The 27,359-nt window shown below is 44.4% G+C and overlaps 1 protein-coding gene across 5 annotated transcripts in view; it reads right to left on the reverse strand.

The window, feature by feature from the left end:
* Window positions 1-518: 518 nt before the first annotated feature.
* Window positions 519-27,359, reverse strand: part of CUTA (cutA divalent cation tolerance homolog) — a 57,985-nt gene continuing 31,144 nt past the window's right edge. For 2 of the 5 annotated variants that reach the window (XM_085623726.1, XM_085623720.1), the window contains exons 2-7: window positions 15,158-15,251; window positions 8,499-8,647; window positions 4,401-4,460; window positions 1,471-1,516; window positions 1,297-1,346; window positions 519-736 (exon numbers count right to left, since the gene is read on the reverse strand). In XM_085623726.1, the coding sequence (XP_085479852.1) occupies window positions 637-736; window positions 1,297-1,346; window positions 1,471-1,516; window positions 4,401-4,460; window positions 8,499-8,647; window positions 15,158-15,220 (468 nt within the window). In that variant the 5' untranslated portion in view covers window positions 15,221-15,251 and the 3' untranslated portion in view covers window positions 519-636. Of the gene's footprint in view, window positions 737-1,296; window positions 1,347-1,470; window positions 1,517-4,400; window positions 4,461-8,498; window positions 8,648-9,444; window positions 9,565-15,157; window positions 15,252-27,359 lie in introns of those variants that run through there. The other 3 variants (XM_085623712.1, XM_085623738.1, XM_085623730.1) reach the window with 2 other exon arrangements.

The following is a 27,359-nucleotide window of genomic DNA, read 5'->3' on the forward strand; positions in this document are numbered from 1 at the left end:
AAGTTAAGTGGTCGTGCAGTTTCGGGCGAATAATGCTTCTGTGAGGAATAGACAGTCGGCGTTGAGGTGGGGAACTAAGCAGTGCTTTGCATGTTTGTGCTTACTGTTTATATGATGTAGAGAAGGGTACCACACGTTGTGCTTTTATTTTACTTAGCTCCATGCTGGGTACCTTTACGATGTTTACATCGTCATGGTACCAGATGTGAAGTTAAGAATACAATATATTTGCCTTCACAGTATTGAAGTTTTGAATATTATTGTTACACAGTATCTAAAACTCAATAATCTGGTAGTACAGCCAGTAGGAACTCAATTGACTATCTGAGGGTTGTCATGCTTCAAGCGTGCATGGGTAGGTAAGACGATGTGGATGAACTGTGCTGGGAGGGAGGTATAGGCAGTCATTGAAAGATGATGACGATTTCTCTTAAAGGCTAACTTGCCTTCTTCTGCCTGAAGTTGGTGCAACCAGATAAGAGGTTTTGATCAAGGAATAAAGAAGCAGAGTACACCACTACTTAGAAATATATTTTAATTTTACGTCAAAAAACGTTTCGATTCTTAGTGAAAGCGGCGAACATGTTGAGCTGATGGTTTCCGGTGGACGCCATGATGGAGCAGGAGATGTTTGACTCACTCTGGAACGGTGTCGTTCAGCCACTTCAGATAGGGCGGATTTCCCTGGTCAATGCGCAGGCTGATGACTTCAGCCACTTCATAAGGGTGCACCGACCTGGAAGAAGGACACAGGTTTCTCAGTTGTCTCAGCTGCAGGTGGCACAGAATTGCAAAGGAGTGTGAGGGATGGGGCAGATGTCTGCTAATGCTAATCACATGAAGAGAGGCTGTGACCAATAGAAGGTAGACACAAGTTTAACAAATAAGGGCTTCTACTAAAGGGCGGGAGCAGGCACAAGCTCTTGCAATCAGAGAATACAGCAAGCACAGGCAATCGAAGGCAGGGCATGGTGCGAGTACATGTTCAAGCAATTAACGCCTGTGAGAGGTAACAAAAGGCTCAGCCTGCAGCAGACCCATGCTGCAGCACACACAAGGAGCTGGGACAGGCGATTCCAGGAGCAAATACAAAGTTAGTAAAGTGTAACAGGGAAAGGTCACTACAGATGTAGGCAAAGGCTAATGAAGACGTATGAAAGTTGGTAATAGTGTCAGCAGAAACCAAAATACCACAAGAGAAGGTCACAGAAACCACAGAGAACAAGTTTGCCACAGGAGGCACACAGGCATGTAGCGTTGGATGGGATAGAAAGTACCAAACACAGTGATGCTTACCGCACATACTCTGCCAACGCGGAAACTTTGGTGCTGCGAGTTTTTATCATCTAATGAGGTAAATAAAGGAAGTACAGAGACTTTACAAAGTAATCCAGTCCGACTCATTTAACAGACGAAGGGGTGGGACAGCAAAATAATGCATCCCGATAAGTACGCGTATTCAGTACTTACCAGCAGCACCTCACTGTCCTCTTCAATGTTGCCTTTCCACTCATATCTAAAAATCAAAGAGGTGAGCAGCTTGAGTAAAAGAGGAAAGAAGAGAAATAGCTGAAAAATAGTAGAATGGCAAATAAGCCACAGATGCAGAGAAGGAACTGCAACTAACAAAGATAGTTATCACCTGAAAAACAACTAGAACACAAAGCACCACATGGACAAAGAGATTCCAACCACAAGACTCAGACACAGATGAGACCGTAACACTCAGAGACCACAAAAGACAAATTTAGTAGCATCTCACTGAAACACACGGACAGAGAGTAGACAAACACAAAACATACAGAGATTAAACAGAATACACAGGTTCAGCCAACCAACAAACCTGGTTACAGAGAGCGAAATAACACAGACAGGGTACAAACCACAATAGATAGGCACAGGGAGCCAACCACAACAAAGGCATAGAGAATCAACCACACTCAGGCATAGAGAATCAACCACACTCAGGCACACAATGCCAATCACAGAACACATAAATAGGGTCACTCACAACCTAGATACACAGAACCAACAACCAAAAAGGGATTTAGAGATCCAACCACAACACAAAAACCATGAAGATCAAACAGAACTCACAGGCAGAATCATAGAAAAAATGTATAGTGTATACAAAAAACAGACACAGAGAATCAAAGATATACAGACACTCATCGAAAAGGCGGCTGTCTCACGATTTATCAACCAAATAGTGTGAAACGGACAGGATTCACACCTGGAAGCTGCTGCCAGTCAGCACTAACCTCCATCTACTAATCTCTACTACTAATCGACATTATGAGCCTTTAACACTACAGACAGACAACTACCAGCCCAATGATTATATGGCACAGTTCCCGGTGACGGTCTGTAAGTGGATAAACTTCCACCAGAGACCCAGAATCCAAGAAGTCATTTACTCTGTTTACCTTTCATCCCTAAGGTATATGCTGGCATGTCTCCAAAATGACTTCCCCCTCTTTTCAAAGCAGTCTTGTCTTCTCTTTCAGACACAGTCAACTTCTACAAGCTTAACTGCTTCAACCATGCTGACGCCACCCACATCATCCTCCCACTGGACCACAAGGCACCCGGACTACGCAAACACCTCTGGCGGTGTAACAGTGGAGAAAGAATCCTCACACACACACGGCTCATCTAAAACAGACCTTCTCACCTGTGGATCATCTCAAAATTATGATCCTCGATCCACTAGTCTGTGGAGATGGGACTGCTGACAATCACATCAACAAGTGAAAAATCTCAGTGTGACAATAGATCCCGGCCCCTCGCTTTAAACCGTAATCAACAAAATGACAACCACTCATTCTACACAATAAGAACACTGCAATGTACCTCCCCTCCTTGATAAGGCCTTTTCCTCAAGATGCAGGCAACACTAGCCCTCGTGATGTCACGTCTTGATTATGACACTGAGCTGTACATCTGAATAGTTAATATTTAAACAGCAAGCTATAACATATCAGAAAACTCAAGTCCGACACCTGAGCAGTCGGGATCACATTTACCCTTTATCCTTGCCCTCTCAGGCTCTACGCTGGTCACCAGTCCCAAGGAGAACCTCCTTCAATACAACCAAGAGGATGATGAGACGGGACCAATCTTCCTGGAATCTCAACTCAGACTGTTACGAAGGACAAACCTCAGATCAAGTGGCTGCCTCTTGATGGTCCTCCGAGTGAGCCCAAGGACACCGACCGCCACCTAGAACTCAGACATGCAATAAAGACCAAGCTTTTCCAAAAAATCATGACCCAAATGATTCTCAGACTGGTTTGTGTAAACATCATGTAAAACCGTCCATGTAAAGCACGCAGGACAATCCCTCACATTCCCTTGGAGTGCCGATTCAGGCTGCGGCACCATGCCTGAAGCATACACTAGTCTTCGTGCGTAACACCAAAACACACCACTATAGAGGTCTACTTCTGAAAAATGCCACAATACAATTCAAAAGAATATGTAAATAAAACCACAGTTCACAGACACATCCTGGCTCTGCAGCAAGAAGAATAACCCAGCAACCACAGAGAGAGAGGGATCCAACCACAGGGAGCAGATAAAGACGCAGATCAGAAGTCAACACAGAGGGACAAATAGTCCACACTATGGTAAAAGAAAGAGTCGTGTAGGGCAGTTATAGGGCACTCAAACATGAGTGGAGAAAAACCAAGACAGCAGAAAGAGTTTGTGTTTTTGCCGCACACACCACTCAGATGGTGACAGAAGAGACCGAAATGGCCTCACCGACCTCTCCTGGTTTAAGCAGAACCTAAACCAACTTCTGCTCAAACAGCAAATAAAAAGAAGTCTATAAACTCAGGAGCCTCGTCTGCAAGTCTCCGCCATAACCATTCTCTCACCACCTACTTCATATCCTGGCTAACGCCACATTTCTCCCACAAGTTTTTACCTGCCCTCACTCCAAGATTGTCTTATCTTCATTACTTTGGATAATGTGTCTTTTTTATCTTCGCACTTGTTTACTTTATGCTTACAGGCAGTCCGGATCACGCATGCGTGTTGCACATTACAAATAATAAACTATTCAAACAATAACATTTACATTCATCAGTGAACATATGGAGGGCACCCAACCAAACACGGACTCTGGTTCAAAGCCTCATGAAGAAGTATTGAGTTTCAACACAGAGACATAGTTACCAGTCCAAATGGGACTTTAGGGACAGAGACCGAGCCAGGGCACGAGAAGCGAAAGTGCACAAGGGCAGTGAGGCAGCATCTGCAACCAGTGGGGGAAAGACTTTCAACCTCAGCGACAGAAGGCTTTACGGGGAAGAACTAGTCAACATGCAGACAGGCACGCTTATGCGCCAATGCTTATTTATACCACTCACACACTGAAGTCTCACGCCACTTACATGGACGTTATCTGAGGCACAATATTCACACAGGCTGCCAGCTTCTTCTGCACGAGCGCCCTGGAATGTAAAAACAGAAATTGAACCAATGCTCAAGGATAAGAAGTGAGATCCCACATTAAAGGCCACAAGTCAACACCTGACCTATAAGCAAGGGCTTTATCCGGAAGCGAGGAGAGTCAGTGGCATCCACGGAAGACAGACAATAGGACAGACCTATGACATGCGCGCAGTGTCACTGCATTGAAATGGCCTGTTCGTTCGCTGGGGATACGGAGGTACACCAACAGTAGATGCAAGCCGTAGTTGGAGAAAATGCCACATAGGATGGTCATTGGCAGTGATGCCACATGTATTCACCACGGTGCACATATCAAAGATAGCACCCCGTGAAGAGCACGCCACATAGGATGGTCATTGGCAGTGATGCCACATGTATTCACCACAGTGCACATACCAAAGATGGAACCCCGTGGAGAGCACGCCACATAGGATGGTCATTGGCAGTGATGCCACATGTATTCACCATGGTGCACATACCAAAGATGGAACCCCGTGGAGAGCACGCCACATAGGATGGTCATCGGCAGCGATGCCACATGTATTCACCACAGTGCACATACCAAAGATGGAACCCCGTGGAGAGCACGCCACATAGGATGGTCATTGGCAGTGATGCCACATGTATTAACCTCGGTGCACATGCCCGAGGTGGGATCTTTTACGTTGGGTAGGCTAGGACGACACACGTTATTTCCATAAATGACAGTTTGTTTCCAGAACCAATGGTACACAGCCCCACTAAGACGCCAACTCAGCAGAAACTGAGGAAGACCCCACAACTTGCCCCCATGGATGGAAGGAGGCAGTGTAGAGCTGTAACAACAAACCTCAAAGCAACATTCATTATTACATGACATTCATAGACTTAACACATCAAGTCAGTGATAAAAACACAAACAAGACAGCTGACAAAAATAAAACGTACTTAAAATGTTTTCCTGTATATAAAGTATTTCGAAACATAATTGAAATTTCCCTGCGTTATCCGTAAGCACACCTCTCTACTCCTTTGCACAATTCCTGCCCACATTTCACCCACGCCCTTCGACAAACGCCCCCATATTGCATGTGGTGGCTCCTTCCACTGCCCCCATGCATGGCTTCCATCGGAGGTGTGTATATATAACACCTACTGGCGGTTGCCAGTAGGTAGATATAGTTAGGAGATTATATATATATATATATATATATATATATATATATATATATATATATATATATCTCGGGGGAGGGGCCATATTATATGTAGCTCCTAAATTAATCCCTGACCCCTGCAAAGCAGTGGAACTCAGGGGCAGATGAAGGGGGGTTGGAGGGAGGGGGCAAACATAACATAAAAGTATGGATGGATAAGGAGTAAACTGCACAAAGTCTTTACCTCGGGATTCTGCGTGACATCACAGAGAGCTCGAGAGCTGCTCTCAGGGGCTAGCTGCTGCCCCCAAGACACCCTCTGTGAGAAGAAAACCCCCATTACTCACTGTTCCCCACCTGTAAATCCATATTTCTGTTTCCCCCACAGCGTAGCCATCACCTGGCACTTAGGAGAGAGCCCTTTATACCCAGGAGTTTGTCGGCCTGTATCTCTTCCAAGCCCCCCGAAGGATCAGGTCTTTTAGCCCCTCGAGGTGTTTTAACTTGTCTAGCAGCAGGTACAGCCCTGTCTGCTCTTCCTTCCTTGAAAGTGAACAGTGTCCCCGGAATTGTCATCTGACGTATTCTAATCACAAATTGCTCCCTTGCAATCGACTGTGCAAGTCCTGCCGTGTACACATTGCTGCGGGAGTGTGAAAGGAATCCGCACCCTGTTCCACAGCATCACCTGGCAATTGGCATCCTTTCTCCAAAAATGTATCCCTCTAAAAAAAGGTCTTTTTCCTGAAGTTTTTACAATTAAAGTGTATTTGTCCTCGTCCACGTCAGTCTCGGCACTAGTCTCGACCGCGCTCATTTCAAAAGCAGGTACCTTTGTTCGCACCCACCGACCCCAAACTGTTCTAACATTGCTAATCTATGTTTATCCACATGTATGTTGTCACAGCCCCTGCCTAGTACATTTCATACTTCTTCTCATCGCATAGCTGGTTAAAAAGAAAGCTGCGGAAATATTGGTGGTTTGGCTACAGAGAATAAACCAACTGAGCTAAGGATATATTACTTCAATTATAAATAAACATTCCCGCTTACTCTTTCTACATTTATACATGGAATTAATCCAGCATAGTCACCGACCCCCCCCAAAAAACAAAATACATCTAAGTAACAATGTCTAAACCGATACAATCTATGCCATAAACCACCCCACTCGTAGTTCTTTGTCTCATTCATAACAAACTAACACCAGCGCCTTCAGGCCCGAAAGGGTGAGTAGTCGCGCTATACCAGCCATTGACTGATAGAATGATTCATTCATTGAACCGACACACTCCATACACACAGGCCCCAGCACCCCCAAGAGTCCTTAAAACCCCTGTATTGGGTATGTGATGCATATTTCATCGATGTAGCCGCTGTTGTAATTTATAGGTTGTTTTTGGCGGGATAGATAAGTATGATTTATGGGTGTTTAAGAAAAACATGAAGGAAAAATGTTGCATAAAACTGAAATAAATGTGAGTGAAAGTAAAGAAAACTGCACACAAATTGAAAGATATGTAATTGAAAGTAATTTAAGAATAACAGAATAAACATTTCAAAGAATTTTTTTGTCACTGATTGGGTTGGATTATTTCCGTTTATTAATGTACAAAGGGAATGTTTGTTTATAAGTGATATTCTCCCCGCCCCCCCTAAAATAGTATATGTGGGGTTGCCCTGCTTATAGGAAGTCTAAGATTGTATAACACCAGCCCTTGAGGTCACTTCTGAAGTCAGTTCGGTTCTCTGTGGGGAAGGGTGATTCAAATAGGTGCATTTTCTTCTAGATAAAAGGACACATCAACCCCCAGGTCGCCAGAGTGACAGCAGCTGCCAGAGACAACATAGAGAACCGGTTCCATGGGACAGGGTTTCAAGCACAGATATTTGTGTCAGAAAACCCACCAGCAACATACATAACATGCCAGATGCAACAGGAGCCGCTAAGAAATGTAACCCTGATAGCTACCAATACACACGCCACATATGGCAACCACCAAGGGCAATGCTGAAGCTGGTGGTAAGTGGGAACCATGCCATGGGTGGTGGTGAGTAGGAACCATGCCACGGGTCGTGGTGAGTAGTAACCATGCCACGGGTGGTGGTGAGTAGTAACCATGCCACGGGGTGGTGGTGAGCAGGAACCGTGGCACAGGGTGGTGGTGAGCGGGAACCATGCCACGGGTGGTGGTGAGTAGGAACCATGCCACGGGTGGTGGTGAGTAGGAACCATGCCACGAGTGGTGGTGAGTAGGAACCATGCCACGGGTGGTGGTGAGCGGGAACCGTGGCACAGGGTGGTGGTGAGCGGGAACCATGCCACGGGTGGTGGTGAGCGGGAGCCATGCCTTAGGGGGGTGGTGAGTAGGAACCATGGCAGAGCTGGAAACCATAAGGAAAGAAGCCACCATTAACAGCTACTGGGTTCAATGCCAGATGTGGCAGCCAACAGGACCATGCAATAAGTGGCAACTACCACGGACCATGTGGAGAGCTAAAAGCGACAGGCACCGTGAACCAGTCCACAGGTGGTAGTGACCAGGAACCAAGAGATGGTAGTCAAGAGGAACCAGGTAGTTACTGGTACCATCTGGGAAACATGCCACGGGTCCACGCCAAAGAAGATTACCACTGGTGTCCGTACCACAGATGATGACCGTACGAGTCTACAAATCAGATGATTATGTCAGGGGTCCCTGCTGCAGACTGGGAGCAACATGAATCATGGGGGAACTCTTTGGCGATCCACCAGAGCCCCCATCAATGGGGAGTGGGTGGGGTTCGCTCTACCTACCCAGCCCTGGCACACATCAACACGCATAAAGTGGATCTTTTGATGCCAATAAAGGAGCTTCGAGCTCCACTGACGCTGAACAGCAACGACCCCCGGAACCTTACCGCGCAATGTCCTTGGCCACCTTCTCGTTGGGACAGGTGACAAAGGCCGCAGAGTGCGTGCCCGACACGTACGCCTCGCTCGCCATGGAGAACAGACGCAATCCAGCTATCCCGAAGGGCGTGTACATCAACACGGATATCAGCAGCACCTGAGAGGCGAGAGAAAAGCCCAGTGAGAAAAGGCACTTGGAGAGGAAAACGAGGGAAGAAGTGAGGTGGTAAAAGCCAATGAATAAGTCAACAATTTTACAACAGCAGAGAGCAGTATTTCTATACTGATATATATATATATATACATACATGCACTGAGCGTTTGTTACTTTTCAGCATCCAGATCTGCCGATCCTACTTTTAAATCCCTGTAGTCTAATCGTCAAGAGTAATACAGTGGAGATGGCACAGGTCTCAAGTGCTTGAAGACCAGTGTTTAGACCTGTGCCTAGAAAGTGTAAAATCAGCAGACGAAGGCCAGATGGGGAATAACCAAGCTGTGTTCTCTCAAGCAACAATCTGTCCCCAAAGTAGCAACAACTTGAAAGTTATTTGAAAATTAAAGAGCTGTTGGTAACTTTAAGCTCGTCTGTCTCAATGTTTACATTATATGTTGACTCACACTTTATGTTGCACAGGGTACTGTGTGGGTGCCATAACAGGCACTTGTCAGGCAATGCAAGTTTGCAAAACCTTCCCAGTTTTAGAAAGAGAGCAACTTTTTATTTACTTAAGACTTTTCCTGGCCATTACTCAGGACATAAGGAAACAGGCACTGACAAAATGTGTGCATGCCCACACACAAGCGCCCATGTTGTACTGGTTTTACCAATCACTGTTTCAAGATGGCTACCTATGCATGCACATACATGGGTGGCCATCTTTGTATGTTTTTTACTAAAGTATAACAAAACGCATTCAAATATAGCTGCGCTGTCTGCACATGCATGCTCACGCCGGTGTGGCCGTCTTGGTATGGAATGGTTTTACCGCTCATTTAAAGACGGGCGCCTACAGCAGTAACAGCATGGGATGTGGCGCAATGTAACCAGTAGTGAGGGCCAGGTTACCTGCTGGGACCTGGCAAAAGAAAAAAAAGAAATGTTTAAAGAAAATGACACATTAGCTGATGAGTCCATGGCACTGGAAGGGACTGCTTTACAGATTTTAGAGACTTTGTATCCCAAAGGAAACCCTCTTTGTAACGGAAACGTGGGGCTCGGACTCAGCAGGCCCTGATTTGCTAAATGCTCTGCCTGACGGCTACACCATGGTAAGACAGGACAGAGAGGGCCGAAAAGGGGGCGGAATTGGCATTATATATAAGACTGCTTTTACCTGCCGTATGGAGTCTCTTCCCTATCCCCATAATTCTTTTCTGGCCATGTTTTTCTCCCTCAGTTCCTCTCCCTTAGAAAATTTTTCAGGGATTCTTATCTATAGACCCCCAGGCCCCAGATCTTCATTTTGTCTCGATCTTTTAGAAGTTATAGAGCCTTTTCTTAACAGACCCTCCCTTACTATTCCCGGGGATTTTAATTTCCATCTGGAAAACAGTAATTCCAGTGATACGTTATCTCTTGTGGATCCACTGGCCTCTTTCAATCTACTCCAAAAGGTATCTTCTCCCACTCACATTGCCGGTCATACATTAGATGGGGTGTTTACGAATGACTCTAGGTTGGAGGTGGGTCCACTTCTTCCTCTCTCCTGGACTGATCACCATGCAGTCTCCATGGAATTCTCTTACTGTACCTCTCTCGCTCTCAGAAAAGACACAAACTGCTGGGTGCAGAAGAGAAATTTCCGGAGCCTGACTGACCAATCCCTGGGCCCCCTCATTGCTAATTTTGAGCCTCTTCCCTTACAGGATATCGACTCATCAGCACGGGAACTTGCGAACACTATTGCAAAGGCAGTGGACTCCCTGGCCCCCCTTAAATCAATATACTGCGCTAGGAAACGCCCTACGGCCCCTTGGTATTCTGACTCCCTTAGAACTCAGAGGCAGGCATGCAGGAGGCAAGAAAGGCTTTGGAGATCCCAGCCCGATGCCGAAGGCCGGACCAAACATAGAAAGCTTCTTAAGATCTATAAAGCGGCGGTGCTGGATGAAAAGCAATCCTATTTCTCCAACCTTACCTCCTCTCTTACCTCCCCTGGAGACTTGTTTAAATTTGTGGACACCTTATCTCTTATCCATCACCCAGACCCTATAGTTCCTTCACAAGAACTCTGTGATCAGATCTCCTCCTTTTTTCACACAAAAATTTTAAATATTCACACAGCCCTCCAGGCAGATAATCTTACACGGCCTTTCTCCTCGGACTTGGGGAATACTGTTCTCCCTGCGGACACCTATTCCAGTTTTCCTCCCCTTACGGCCTTGGACTTAGAGAGACTTTTGGACTCCCTTAAATCAGGTTCGCCTCTTGACCCCTGCCCGCTTAAAGTCTTAAAAAATTGTAGGGCTACCTTAATGCCCCCCATGCTGGCAGTCATGAATAGGGCCATATCCAGTGGGGTTTTCCCATCCTACTGGAAAACAGCCATTGTGAAGCCCCTTCTGAAGAAGACCACCCTGGACCCTGAGGTCTTAAAAAACTTTCGCCCCATCTCTCTCCTTCCTGCCCCGGCCAAGATGTTGGAGGCTCATCTGAATTTCCATCTTAGCTCCTTTCTTGATAAAACCCGCCTGCTTGACCCTTCCCAGCATGGCTTCAGAAAGGAGCACAGCACTGAGTCAGCCCTTACGGTGGTGGTTAACAACATCCGCGCCAAGGTCGACAGGGGTAAGACTACGCTGCTGATCCTGCTCGACCTCACCGCGGCTTTTGACACCCTGTCCCCCACCATCCTGGCCTCCCGTCTCAGTGAGATGGGGGTGGAAGGTTTGGCCCTCAGTCTGCTTACCTCCTTCCTCAATAACAGGGAGCAAAGGGTCAAATTGGGTGACTTCCTCTCCACTGCCAAGCCCTTGCATTGTGGGGTCCCGCAGGGCTCTTCTCTGAGCCCGACTCTTTTCAACGTTTATGTGGCCCCACTTGCTAGGCTTGTTAGATCTTTTGGTTTGGAAGTACTCTCGTACACCGATGACACCCAAATTATGGTCTCCCTGTCACAATCTATTGGATCTACAGCCCTAAATTTTAGGAACTGTATGGAGGCCGTGGCAGGCTGGATGACATCTAGCTTCCTTAAATTGAATGGGGAAAAGACGGAGATTCTGGTGTTCGGGAGCAACAACGAGGTGTGGTCAGCCGACTGGTGGCCATCGACTCTGGGAGTCTGCCCCCAGCCATCCCTGGCTGCCCGTAATCTGGGAGTACTATTCGACACCTCTCTTACCTTTGACAAGCAGGTGAATAGGACTGTTTCCACCTGCTGTGGGATTCTAAGGGTGTTGAGAAAGCTCACCCATTACCTCACGCCCGACGCCCGGAAACTAGTCTCGGTTGCCCTTTTATCTTCGCGCCTGGACTATTGTAATGCCCTCTACCTCGGGATGAACAACAAATTGGTCCATCGGTTGCAAGTGGTTCAGAACGTGGCAGCAAGGTTCATTGCTAATGCCCCTAGGCGCTCCTCTGGAACCACGATCAGGAAACATCTTCACTGGCTACCGGTGTATGCCAGGATAAAATTTAAAACTCTGATCCTTACTCATCGGGCTCTTCATGACGCAGGGGCCGAGGGCATCAGGTCTCTCTTGTCCTACTACACCCCAGGCAGGGCCCTGCGATCCACTAGTCTGAAGTTGTTAACCGTCCCCCGCGTTGCGAAAGCAAGGTGGGGAGGCAGGGCCTTTTTCGCCCTTGCCCCCAGACTTTGGAATGAGCTTCCCCCTGACCTTAGGAATCAGGAATCTCTTATTTTGTTTCGTCGAGCACTTAAAACTCTGCTCTTCTCTGAGGCCTAACCCTAATGTCTCTTTCCTGCTACTTGGCTGATTGTTTTCCATCTTCTGCGCCTTGACGCCCTTGGGCAAAGTAGCGCAATACAAATCCCAGAGAAAAAAAAATATTGGGGAAAAATTCTCTCACTACAAGTGAGCAGGGCCTAGTGACTTCAGCGGCCTGACCAATTCCATGTTGTGCTGGGCAGAAGCAAAATGTGAATGGCACCGCAACAGACCAATGGGTGAAAAGGGAAGATTGAAAGCCCCGCTAGGTATGTATGTATGTATGTATGCATGCATGCATGCATGCATGCATATATATAAATCTTTATTGAACAATTAATAAAAATCATTACAATCAGCGAATAAAAGCACATTTCTTAAACAGATGTCAAGAAGGAGTTTTGAACAGATGCACTACAAATATTAAGATAATTTAGTGATAACATGCCATACTGGACCATTGAAACCACATAAAACATCATAAAATAAAGATTTCATTAATTTCATGATGTAACAACTCTATAAAATAACAATAAAACATCACATACATTCAATCTTAGCTGCTTTGCCCAGCCCAATCATTAAAGTGCCTTTGTGCAATCCCTCCGAGCAAGCTGTATTTGATACTGACACATGCATATGTACTGTATTATTTTTTAAAGGTTTTGGAAAAATAAAAGATTGAGGCTACTGCTAGACCTAAAAACTCCCACTTTTGGAAAACAATTCTCGATGAAAAAAATATAATCAACATTATGGCCACTCGGGTCTTAACATTCTAAAAATGATAGCATGGACACTTGTATATCCCGTCAGGCTTTGCTATAAACAAGAACCGTAGAAAGAGACATAGAACGTCTGCTCTCGTTCTGTGTGATGTCAAGGAGAAACAAGCATTGACAAAGCCAACAGGTCTCGCCTATGCAAGAGCTATTGGCAAAGCCAATATGTTTTAGTCATGTTGTACACTAGCATGGCTTCTGTCCAGAATGGCTAAAGGTTTGTGGCATAGAGGAGATTGTCAAGGAGTGGAATGTCGCAGAGTGGAGTGGCAAAGAGTGGAGTTTTGTGGCGTAGAGTGGAGTTGAGTGGCGTTGAGTGGAGTACAGTGTCAGAGTGGAGTGGCATACAGTGGAGTGGTGTAGAGTGGAGTAGTGCGTCATAGAGTAGCGTAGAGTGCAGTATTGTGGCGTAGAAATAGAGGAGTAGAGTGTCGTAGAATGGGTGACATGAAGAGTAGTAGGAGTGTTGTGGAGTAGCATAGAGTGAAGTAGATTGTCGTAGAGTGCAGTGGTGTAGAGTGAATTGGCGTAGAGTGGAGTGGCATAGCATAGGAGTAAAGTATCACAGAGTAGAATGGTGTGATGTAAGCAACTGTATATATGGAATGTATGGATGTGATGTGTGATATATAGTGGTTAGTGAGCAAAGTGATCAAATGGTGTATTGTTCAGTATTGTATTGTTTTTGTATTTTGCAATTATTGAAGTACTGTTTGTGGAATTCGAGCACGTTTTTAAAGTATCATATTGGTTAAAAAAGTACATATAAAAATTAAATACATGAAAATAAGAAACGTTGGAAAATAAATCATGTAAATTTAAATAAAAATGTACATGAACTTTATTGGGTCTCTCCAAATTGGAATAATTCCACATATGAAGGTAGATAGGTTAAGCGGGAAGTGCTATTATTGATTGTTATTTCTCCCCCTTTCTTGAACTTAAGATTATATATTTGGGGGTACCCTTTCTTGACAATATGAATGGAGTGGCCTACAGTGAAGTGGCATAGAGTGTCAGAGTGGAGTGGCATAGAGTGGAGTGATGTAGCATAGAGTGGAGTAAAGTGTCGTAGAGTGGAGTGGTGTGGAGTAAAGTGGCATAGTGTGGAGTGTCGTAGAGGGGAGTAAAGGGATTTGGAGTGCCGTAAAGTGGTATTAGTTAAGTGTCGTAGAGTGAAGTGTCACATAGTGGAGGGAGTAGAATGGCCTGGAATGAAGTGGCGTGGTGTGGAATGGCATAGAGTGGAGGGTCGTAGAATGGAGGGTCATTGAGTGGAGTGGGATAGAGAGGACCGTTGTAGAGTGACAGAGTGAATAGAGTCGAGTGGCGTTAAGTGGAGTGTGAATGTTGGGGTAGTGCACTGCTATTACAGACAACACATTTTCAATTGAAATGATCATTACATTTGCTCATACAGATTTACTGATAAAACTATACAGTGCTTAAACAATAATGTGTGGAAATGCCATCACCTAGTGTGCTGATTTGTTTAGATTGTATTAATATATTTGTATACACCACACTCAATATGACAAGATAAGAACAATATTTAAATCCGGTTTACAGAAAGCGAGCACTCTTAGAAGAATACAGTAAATAAGGTATGCTCCACTGGAGGGACAAAGACATGCTGGACAGCCTTAAACAAATAAAGCCAGCATATAGAAAGCAAGCAAATGTGAGTTATAAAGCACTAAGCCAATGATAAGCAATGGGCAAATTGCATTCTCAGGGAAGCGTTTTACCATGTCCCCAAGATGTCTTTGTAAACCAGACAGCTGTGCGGTCTGGTATTCTTTGACCTAAAAACATAAGGATGAGAACAAACTTTTCACCAAAAAGCCCTGCTGAAAGTATTGTATATCACCTTTGACTAGGTCAAAGCAACTTGTGCCTCTCAGCTGATTGACTGAACCACAGCGGTCTCACTGCTCACAGCCCACTGGAGAGAGTTGTCTGATTAATAATATAGATCTACTCACACAGCAGATGCCAGTCAGAGGCCAGGACCGCACAAAGATGGCCAGAGAGTAGAGTCTGGGCATTTGAAGAGCTGCTGGAAGACGGCTATTCAGTCTACAGGGCAGAAGACATTAAAGTGGTGGTGAGCAGGCCACATTCTTCAACATGTCTTATTATCCAAGTGTAATAACTCAATGCACTCCTGGACTTTATTAAATGGTGCCTTAATATGCCTTCCTGGTTTTGGAGCACTGTGTCCACCTGTCTTAGGAGCATGAGAAGTCCCAACATTGTCCTCTCTTGCTTCTGGGGCTTGAAACGTCCATACACTGTGAGAAGGAAAGGACTTACATCTTCACTTGGGGCATGGAAAGCCCCTATACTGTCCACTCCTGCCTTTGGTACATGGAGAGTTTAAATAAGCAGATCCTGCCAGCTAACACGCTTGAGAACCAGATGTATGGGATGCAAAAACCAACTCCAAATTCCATGGGTTGAGCTGGGGAACCAACCTTCCACTCTCCAAACAATGTCAGGGACTACCATGGTAATTCTGAAATGATGCAGCTCTGGTTGAAAAACTTAGTGTTAGTGGACATGATGTCGTCAGTGATGTCACAGGTCATGCTCTTCATGTATTCTGCAGAGGGACATCATAGGTCGAGCCCTGTGCATACTATAAACATTAATTATATCAATGTTGTATTATGCATGTTACATGTGATGACATCAGTGATGCTACTGATCAATCAATCAATATGTATGTGTTGTGAGCTCATGAGCAGTGCATGGTAGTTGTTGTTTAGCTCACCATAAATGTCGAAGTGCAAAGGTGTTTGACATCATCAGGATTTCTATTAAATCCTTCTTTACCCACTTCTCAACTTGTTGAACAGTTTGTATTTTTACACCCTGCCTTTTAGACATGTTTAACTTTGGGGTATCTTTCCCACCAGACTTTAAACAGCTCCTAAGTGTTGTAATATACAGCATGTGGTACAGCATTCGCATGTATACATACCAAAGTACTCAGAATAGTCAGAAGCGAGATCACGCCTGGGGATACTGCTTCGGGGTAGTCGTAATGAGGGCCCAAGACAGGCAGAATCCAGTGCAAATCACAGAAGGCACAAAGTGAAGAGAAGCATTGGTCCCTGCCAAGCCACATCCCCTACACATCCTACTGCTGCAGTCTTTTTGGGTGGACACCCAAACTCCGGAGATGCACCTCACTAAACAGTATGTGACCCTACTGCATGAACTACTTCATGAACGGCAGCATCTCTCCTCAGGGTTCAGTCGTCACTAGAGAATCCCCTAGCCCTACCTCCCTCAGGGGTTCTGAACTGCATGGTAGAAGCGTGGGATTTGTTGAAACCCTCATCCACTCGGCCACGAGTTACTGCACCCCTCCCAGCCGCCTGTGGAGTCAGCAGCAGGAACTGCCTTCGTGCTCATTACGATATTTTTCTGCATCGTCTTCTTGGTTGCTCCAAATATGAACCTGAAGACTAGTGAGAATCTGCAATCCATCGGCTTTGAGTTCTGTTGTAGTTTCATCGTCTCCAATGGAATCCTGGTGCTTCCAGTGCAGCTCCCACACTATCCAGTACAGCTCTGAACTCCGGAGTATCTACACGCCCCACCAGTCCCCCTATCCCAACTGGCACCTCTAACCCCATTTCAGGCACCATCGCAGGTGGGCAATCTCTGCATGAAAACACATTTGAGACCTTTTCCACGCACAAGGGTGCAATTGGAGGAACCAGACTCCACTATACACATCGACCCAGAGACTGAGGACAGTGACCAAGAGGCCTTGAATCCATCAATAACTGTCACTGCCAATAGTTTGGGGGTGCTGCCCTATATTACTTATATTCTCCACCAGTGAATGAGGCCATCTTACCTCTGTAGTTTCAATGGCTCCTCCATCTAGGTGAGAGCTTGCCACAAACTCCAAGTTCTCAAGCAAGCTCAGGACCTTTCAGTGAGCCTCCCATTTAAAAGTACCGGAATAACTGGACTGAATGACAGTCCAGTGTTTGTGTCAAAGAATCTTCCAGCTCAGTGTAAGGTCAAGGTTTTGTCCTCACTGGTGGGAAACCAGGCCAAGTGTCTGGTAACATATGGGAAGATGTCCAGCAAAGATAATACAACAGCTATGTCTTTAGAAAATTGCTTAACATTCTGTAAACCTAGGAGGGGTGCCTATGCAGTGGAACTTGGCAATGGTTAAACTCGTGATATAGCGAGCATCTCTTTCTTTGGATGGTCCCAACAACTTTTGTTTCCTATTCACTGCTGGCGGAAAACCCTGCAGTTACCACGATTTATCATGGCCAATGATATTCAACTCTCTCTTAGGCATGTTTCAGATCTGGCCCCAGCACTGAGTTGTTACCGCAGTCCTAGATGAGTTCTACAGGCTGGGTGACATTAGTAATGTATGAGCATTGGTCCTCTGGGATTTCTCGGTGCCCTTATATCATCCACTGCTCCTTGACGGAATGAAGGAAATAGATCTTAAAGATCTGGCACAACAAATTTGACCAAATTAACCTAGCCTATTTTTTCCAACTATTTAAGTCTTTTCCATAAATATCATATGCAGGATCTCTCGGGGATTCGGGGATCAGTGCTTTTCCCTTTTTTTAAAAAAAAAGTTTTATATAGCGTGAACTAGACCCGAGACATCGGGTATCAGAGTGCTTCACATAGCACCAGCTTCGTTACAGAAGGACACATTCATTTTTGTTAGGCAAAGGGAGATTAAGTGATTTGCCCAGAATCACAGGATGTTGAGCGTCGTTGAAAAGACTCGAACCCGGTGCCCCAGCTTCGAGGTCGACCTCTCTAGCCGTAAGGCTACATCCTCTCCCCTTTACTATTTAACATCTACGTGCCGCAATTACCTCTCTCTTAGACAACATGGAATGCAAGTCTACATGCATGCCAATAATGTATAGCTGATTTCCAAGCTCTCTTCTGCTCAGCCTACTCCCCACCCTTGTTTTCTTCCCCTTTTGTCCAAGACACACTTGCAAATGTTCTATTGTGTGATGATGGATTGCTTTAAATTTTCTTAGCATGACCAGTCAACACTAGAACTTTTAATTATTAGGAACACAACTGAGAAATTGTGACCTTCAAGTTGTCCAGAGATCATGGGCACGTAGCTGTCTCCTTTAAAAGTTGTCAGCAACTGAGGCATCTAGATTGATGTGGGTTCACAGATTCAAAGACGCCAGCAACTGCTTCGAGCAGATCAATCATCAAAGGAAAATCCTGCCCTATATTGCCACCAAATATCATATTCCTCTAGCCATGGCCTATGTGCAGTGTTGGCTCGACTATGGCATTTCCATCAACCATAGCCCTAAAAATAAAATACTCGCAAGGAGGATTCAGCTGGAGCAGAATGCTCACCCTCCAACTTGTCACCAGCACCAGACAACGGGACAATATTCCTCCAGTCCTTAGATACCCTAAACAGGTTCCTCTCAGAAAATTAACTTTGTTACAGGCACTGGTAGTGGTCCAACAGGAAAAACAATAATTCCTCTCTACCCTTCCGGGCCATAAAGTTAAGGTTACAAAGTTACAACTTCCTCAACGCCTCTTGCACTCCTCAGGCCAGTTCCTGAGAGACGTCCCCACATCTTATACCACCTCCTTTGTTGGTAAGGCCTTCACCCTTGCGGCAGCAAGAGAGTCAAACAATCTTCTCTTAGAACTCTGCTACTTGTCCTCTCTACCAACCTTCTTCAAAGACACAAAAACCTGACTTTTTAACCAATAAAGTTGCTTAGTGTGAGTGGAGTATAGATTGCGATGTTTTTCTTCCTTCTTTCAAGAAACTGCAGTAAACGAGTGCTTTAACACAAATAACATAACATAAGCAGGAGCGCACACTGAGACAAACTTTACAAGAGGGTCTTGAGAGACGGGTAAGCGATGTGTCTGCACATAAATGCTTTGGAGCGGAAGGCAATCTCTTGGTGCTGAAAGCGTTCCTACCAATGCGAAGATCAAAGGTGGTGATGGTTCACCCAGACAAAAGCTCTACATCAGAAATCTAGTAAACACCCTCTGCACACAGCTCGGCTGACTGGTTGTAGATCTGAGAAAGTGAGTGTTGCAGCAACATCTTCTCAAAGAAGATAATACAAAAAGTAGTGGTACGTCACTAGAACATTCTTCAGAACGAAACTGTATTGAAATTATTTTATAATTATAATAAAAAACAGGTAATGGTCCATACAAAGAATAAAACCATCAAAAACACACGATTATCAAAGTTGAAAGCAATATAAAAAATTACTCATCACACGCATAATAGATCCTCCAGAAAGTCCTCAAGCTTTCAGGTTCCCATGGCCACTTTTGCGGTCCATCTCAATTTCTTGGATGGGCAGGGCCCCCCTTCCCTGTGAGCTAGCCTGCGATGGAGAGAGGATGTTTCTCTTGTTCTATGATTCTCCAGATCACATCGAGAGCCCCATGTACTCGGTGATCTTGGTGGCTCTCAACCCTGCTGAGACAGTTCTGGTACTCTGATGCACTCCTCCTTTGGCCGAGGCACCACGCCCTCCTACCCCAAAGGAGGAACATCCTGTCTATGGAGGGAGAGTGCTTCACACTTCCCCTACCATCACTCAATAGCTGACTTTCCAACACCTATCCTCAGAAAATGTGGAAGTCCTGATGGCTTACATGAAGTTTTCCACTAAAACCTGTAAAACAGCAACTGTGGGTGCTCTGTCAAGGGTCATCAGTGAAGGCCATAAAATCATTTACCTGCACAGTATATGATGCAATGACTTTTCTGCGCCAGCTAGCTGAAACAGGAGCCAAGGACCTACATGGCAGCCATTGGAGTCTACTGGAATAGGCCATGAAAAGCCTTCATTACAGGTAATACGGCTACCCAGAGACATCCGATAGTCCTAGTGCACTGGTTTGCTCTGGTATTACATCTGACACCCCCTGCTGAGTTCTCAACCAGGTCTTCGCTAGGCTGATGCACAAGACTTTTGTACCACTGGCATTTTGGAACTTATTTCATCTTTTGTGGAAGATATCCTTTTTAATGGCAATAACATCCGCAAAGTACATTAGCCAGTATCATAATACTTGCATCTTAGAGTCGTTCACTGTGTTCTCTAAGGAGAGTTGTTCTTTGGATTCCATCCTTCGTTTATTCAAAGAAAAGCTATCACCCTTCGTTTATCCCAAAATAAAAGCGATCTGAATTTCACCTGGACGAGTATTGCATTCTTCTAACTTTATTCCAACGTTCTGACAGCACCTCGAATGGGTGATCTCACACAATCTATACATTAAAGACACTAGGTGCAAACTGAGGCTCTGTGTTTGTCACAACTAAATATTAGGGGCAATAATGAAGGCCAAAATGCTCCTTAGGTCACTATTGTCAAAAAGGATAAAGTCACACATCACCCTTTGGTACACACTGCATGAGGTTCAACCTCCATCCAGCGTCCGGGAACATTCTGCCGGGGCTATTCTGGCATTTACAGCATCTATCTGTCAGGGATGTATGGCGGAAGGCTTCAATGGCTACCCGAAACGTATTCTTTCAATGCTACTCTCTAGAGCAGTGAAGTCCATAGTCCATAGAGTGGTAAGGTGTCATAATAAGATCTCTGTATGTTAAAATAAAACCTTAGGAATCCATTGAAAAAAACAAAGGTTAAAGTAATGTTATAGTTAGGTGAATATGTCAGTGACCACATTAAGATTTAAACCCAAACAAATACAGAAATTCACCAGTTATATTCAGCATAGCTAACTATAATTTGTTCCTTGCCAATCACTGCTTAAGACCTCACATATTACATCACTCATGACATGTTCTATGACATAATTTATGACATCTCAAATGAGATTAGTGATGACATCATCCAAGCTTCTTTTGAACACATCACTCTATACACTAGTATGGCACTGGATGCCTTAGAGTAAGTGCAAATTAGCTCAGATTAATATGAAGTATCATTAATGCCATCACAGATACAACTCCCTTAAGCATAGCAAGCATGTGTTATGTGCAACACTGATCCTATACCATACACTTCACAGATAGCTTAGTTCACATTACCAGTCAACCACAGATATATGGGAAATCCTCACTGCACATGGTGTTCAATATGTATACTAATCAGACAAAGCCTAGGCCCTCAAAATACTCTATTCCAAAATTAATGATCTACTACAGACCGCTTTTATCGGTATCGAACCCCTTGCAGTCACCGAACCTGCATTGAGAAATGAAGTTGATACGAGTGGAAACGTGGGTAGAGAGTTTACTCTATACCACACTGTTTGCAGACAGTGAAACTCTCATGAGAAATACACCAAAGACTATAAGAAAGTATCTACTAAGAACAGTGTACGCTCTATGCAACACTTGTCAAAAAAGACACTACTCACTTCGATTAACCAAGGTCTCAAGGTGCTAAAGATCATACTACCTGCAGCCTTCATACTGTGGTGAAAACCTTAAAGAAAGTGCATCTTCTGAAGCAAAAGAAGCACATGTACATAGGTTAGTACCCGGTGCACACAGTCTTCTATTTTATGTAGAAATTGTCAGCTGAGACAATTCTGTTTAAAAACTCAAGGTTACTTATAAAACTTAGTATCTACAACATAGAATCCTTGCCCTGCTGGAAACTTTTTTTACAGAGCCAAACACTTGTGTGGAACATACTGGACACAAGTCATCAACTGACATCTGCACACAGAGTTACTCTTCGATACAAAGATTTATGACGTGCTCCATACCTCTATACACCTGTGATGCATTAGGATCGCATGCATTTTGTAAACACTTAGAGCCACTGGCTGAACAAAATTAGGTAGAAACGTAATTTGGTAGTTACTACTACTATGTAAACTATAAAAAACTAACACACTCATCGGATGATGTGATCAATGAAGTCATTTGAGAGCAGTGATTAAATCAGTGATGTTATAAATGAGGTCGTAGAACATGTCATCAGTGATGAAATATGTTAGGGCATAAGCAGTGCATTGCAGGGGCATGAGTTGTAGTTAGCTCTGCTAACTAGAACTGGCGAATTTCTGTGTTTTTTTAAGTTCAAAACATTAATGTTGTCACGGACATATTCACCTTACTGCAACATTACTTTAAGCTTTGTTTTTTTCAGTGAATATGTATATTCATGGATTATGCAGGAGGGGCCAATTAAAAAAAATTGGCCCCTCGGCAGCGCACACCCAATTTTCCTGTAGACAATGGTATAAAATCCATCCGGAGTCCTTTTCATTAGCTTTCATACCCCCGAGGTACCCCCAGACCAATAATATTGAAGACAATCTCACCCTCTTTAACGCTTCTGTTTCAGTGACCATTAATTCTATTGCCCCTGTAAAGATTTGCACTAAAGCACCCAGGAGTTCTCTGGCTGTCTGGTTTACTCCCGAATTACGTACGACTAAAAGCCGCTGCAAAAACTTGGAAAGAAGGTGGCGTCGTACCCACCTAGACACTGATAAAGTGAACTACAGAGCTGCTCGCACCCTTTACCATAATTAAATTAAACAAGCTCGCAAATCATATATAGCCTCTCAGCTAAGGCAGGCAGGCAACGCCCCTAAAATTCTCCATCAAATTCTGCAAGAATTTATTTGTCCTAAAGCATGTGATTTGGACAATAATTACTCCCAGCTTCTCTGCAATAAAATCAGCTCCTTTTTCATTCACAAAATCGATACCATCTATGATACATTTTCTAAAACCAACCACACATCACTGTCTGATGACACTGGTAAATCTCTTGCTGCCAAATACACAACTCTGTTGGCCTTTCCACTCCTCTCACGGGACGAGACCACCACACTATTGTGCAATGTTAAATCTGGCTCCCCCCTAGATGTTATGCCTGCAAAAATCTCGGCGTCTATCGCACCCGTACTTGCAGACTCTGTCAGTTTACTTCTTAACTCCTCTTTAAGAAAGGGGCTGGTTCCCCTTTCTTGGAAAGCAGCACAGGTCATTCCACTGCGAAAAAATAACAAGCTTCCCATGGATGACCTCTCCAACCTGTGTCCTATCTCCCTCCTCCCCTACCTGAGCAAGGTCCTTGAGAAGCACGTGAATAAATATCTTTCGAACCATATCGAGGCAACTGGTTACCTGGACCCTGTCCCAATCAGGGTTCCGCGCAAACTATAGCACTGAGACTGCCTTGGTAGCAGTCACCGATCACATCAGACGGACGCTTGACCAGGGACAATCTGCCATCTTGGTCCTTTTAGATCTTTCCGCCGCTTTCGATACGGTTGACCATCTGACCCTGCTCGGAAGATTAAGAGCGACTGGACTAGGGGGAATGGCGATGAATTGGGTAACCAGCTTCCTCTCCGAACGCACAAAAACTCTTAACCTAGGCCCTTTTCGTTCCACCACCGAAAGTCTGAACAAGGGTGTGCCACAGGGCTCCTGTCTGAGCCCAACGCTATTTAATATCTATGTGGCCCCCCTTGCTTCTCTTCTAAGATCTCTTGGGTTCATCCCTGTATCTTATGCGGATGATATCCAACTCCTATTCCCTTTTGATAAATCCTCACTGACAGCTCAATCATCCTTCTCCCTAGGTATGCTAGCTTTTTCGGAGTGGATGAGTGGCAATTATCTCCAGCTGAATGCCAGCAAAACAGAGATTATCCTCTATGGAGATGACCCCATTATGTGGTCACCCACCTGGTGGCCAACTGATTTGGGCCCCGCTCCCCAGCCTAAACTAACAGTAAAAAACCTCGGTGTTCGCTTCGACCAGGCTATGACTATGAATGATCATGTATCTCATACAGTCAGTGCATGTTTCTTCACACTGAGCCTTTTGAGGAAAGCTCTCCCCTATCTCCCGGACTCTTTCCGCAAGACACTTGTCCAAGCTCTTGTGCTGAATAAATTAGACTACTGCAATGCCCTTCTGGTCGCCGCTAATGAATCTGCCCTCAGTCGCCTGCAAGTGGTGCAAAACACCGCTGCACGACTGGTTACCAATGCACCGTTTAGATCAGCCTCTCTCCCGCTGCTTCAACGTTTGCACTGGTTGCCAGTGAGGAAACGAGTCATGTTTAAGCTCTGTTGCTTGACACAGAAAGCATTGTGGGGCCCCGGCCCGATATATCTGGCTGAAAGGCTCCACCAATACATTCCTAACCACGAACTGAGATCATGTTCTAAATCTCTGTTACTCATTCCGAGGATAAAGAGAGCACGGCTAGGAGGTAGATCCTTCTCCTACCAAGCTCCGCTGGTCTGGAATCAGCTCCCCCTCTCGCTTAGACAATGCTCTGACTACTTTAGGCTCAGGAAGATACTAAAAACCACCATGTTCACAGAATGACATCTCTCCAACGTTCCTGCACAGTTCTGCCAGCGCTGAGACCCCCTCGGGGGTGATTCACGCGCTTTACAAACTATCTAACATAACTATACCATACACTTCACAGCTAGCTTAGTTCACATTACCAGTCAACCACAGATATATGGGAAATCCTCATTGCACATGATGTTCAATATGTATACTAATCAGACAAAGCCTAGGCCCTCAAAATACTCTATTCCAAAATTAATGATCTACTACAGACCGCTTTTATCGGTATCAAACCCCTCGCAGTCACCGAACCTGCATTGAGAAATGAAGTTGATAAGAGTGGAAAAGTGTGTACTGTAAACAGTGTTTTCTCTATGAAGAGAGTTTACTCTATACCACACTGTTTGCAGACAGTGAAACTCTCATGAGAAATACACCAAAGACTATAAGAAAGTATCTACTAAGAACAGTGTACGCTCTATGCAACACTTGTCAAAAAAGACACTACTCACTTCGATTAACCAAGGTCTCAAGGTGCTAAAGATCATACTACCTGCAGCCTTCATACTGTGGTGAAAACCTTAAAGAAAGTGCATCTTCTGAAGCAAAAGAAGCACATGTACATAGGTTAGTACCCGGTGCACACAGTCTTCTATTTTATGTAGAAATTGTCAGGATGAGACAATTCTGTTTAAAAACTCAAGGTTACTTATAAAACTTAGTATCTACAACATAGAATCCTTGCACTGTTGGAAACTTTTTTTACAGAGCCAAACACTTGTGTGGAACATACTGGACACAAGTCATCAACTGACATCTGCACACAGAGTTACTCTTCGATACAAAGATTTATGACGTGCTCCATACCTCTATACACCTGTGATGCATTAGGATCGCATGCATTTTGTAAAACACTTAGAGCCACTGGCTGAACAAAATTAGGTAGAAACGTAATTTGGTAGTTACTACTACTATGTAAACTATAAAATAAACTAACACACTCATCGGATGATGTGATCAATGAAGTCATTTGAGAGCAGTGATTAAATCAGTGATGTTATAAATGATGTCGTAGAACATGTCATCAGTGATGAAATATGTTAGGGCATAAGCAGTGCATTGCAGGGGCATGAGTTGTAGCTAGCTCTGCTAACTAGAACTGGCGAATTTCTGTGTTTTTTTAAGTTCAAAACATTAATGTTGTCACGGACATATTCACCTTACTGCAACATTACTTTAAGCTTTGTTTTTTTCAGTGAATATGTATATTCATGGATTATGCAGGAGGGGCCAATTAAAAAAAAAGTAAAGCAGAATACATACATATATATATATTTTCTGCTTTACTTTTTTTAATTGGGCCCTCCTGCATAATGCGTCTGGTGTGTCCCGACCTATCTCTCCACTCCCGTCACCACCATAATCCATATCTATGTCTCTAACAGCCATTTCATATGCATCTTCCTAAAGAATGTAGAAAAACTAAGGATTAACACTATCTTCTACTTTGAGATTTGTGGTACAAATCAGAGTTTGTCTTGTCTTGCCTTTGATTGTTTTTTTTTTAATTCTGAAGACAAACATAGACGTTTACTTTAAAGAATATATTATTTACTTCAGAACAATCCACCAGAACATGTTAGTCTGCGTCCCTATAATTTTGTCTGATTTTCATTAGAACCAGGACGATCTGTTTGCAGTTTTCAGCTGATGCATCATGTCTTCCAGCGACGACACTCTACACCACAAGCAGGGATGTGACTAGGGCACTGAAGCTTTACAAATTCAGAACTATGCCTTTTACGACTTATCATTTATGTCCCCCAGCAAGATGGCTTTGAGCGTCACCAATGCCGAATGGATATTCCCTTTTATTTTTTAATCAAGCTATAGCACGGTTTACATGTCCAGGGCCGACTTTGCGCTCAGTCCTCAAAATCAGAGGAAACCTCTGTAGGTTTCCAAAGTCATTTCTTCATTGTAAAACATACAGGACAGCCACGTGGGCTGCACCGCAACCTTTAACTAAGGATTATTGTCCAATGAAACGTTCCAGGTTTGATGCTAATCTGGCGTCGAAATTCTTCGAAACCTGTGTGTTTAGATCTTGACCATTCAAGTGCGACCTCTTTTTCCCCAGAACAACTGAACTCTTTAGAATCAATTCCAGAAGTTGTGAAGAACATGAGGGACGGGACACCGTGTGAAATATTCCTGGCATAGTGATTTGTGCACCAAATGCTTTCTCTCCCTCCTTCACATCACTGCCCTGGCAAATGAAAATGGCACGTGGTAAGTAACAAAGTACGATTCTGCTATAAAAATCTTATGCATGTAGGTCCTTGGAGGGGAGAATACATAATAGGACAGAAGGGTGCCATGTGCAGCAGACACCCAGTAGGAGCTGCTTTTGCAAATTTAAAGCTATGTTCAATGTTTATGGGCACTCGGGTCAGGTTTTTGTCTTTCCACACATACGAAACAATAAAATACAACAAGCATTGGCATGGCCAACAGGTCTTGGCTGTGGGACCTTTTAAGTGTTTAGCCACGCAGCACATGATCCTGGGTGCTGCCTGGGACTGAAGAGGTACACAATTCCTACACACTGAGTCATGCAGTCTGATTCAGGAATACAAGCTTGCCTCAGGAAACAATTATAGACATATTCCAAGGCTTTTTAACGCACAAATAGAAAGACAAGTGCCTCGATGCCAGTCAACAGCACTATAACATTCCGTGTGTAACTGCATCTAGAGTATTGAACAGCCTATGAAAAAAAGCAGTGAAGTACTTTCCAATGGCGGACACATAACATATATCTTCCCCAGCCCTCTATTTACCAGGT

The sequence above is a fragment of the Triturus cristatus genome, chromosome 1_1 (genome assembly GCF_964204655.1).
Source record: "Triturus cristatus chromosome 1_1, aTriCri1.1, whole genome shotgun sequence".
Lineage (NCBI taxonomy): Eukaryota > Metazoa > Chordata > Amphibia > Caudata > Salamandridae > Triturus > Triturus cristatus.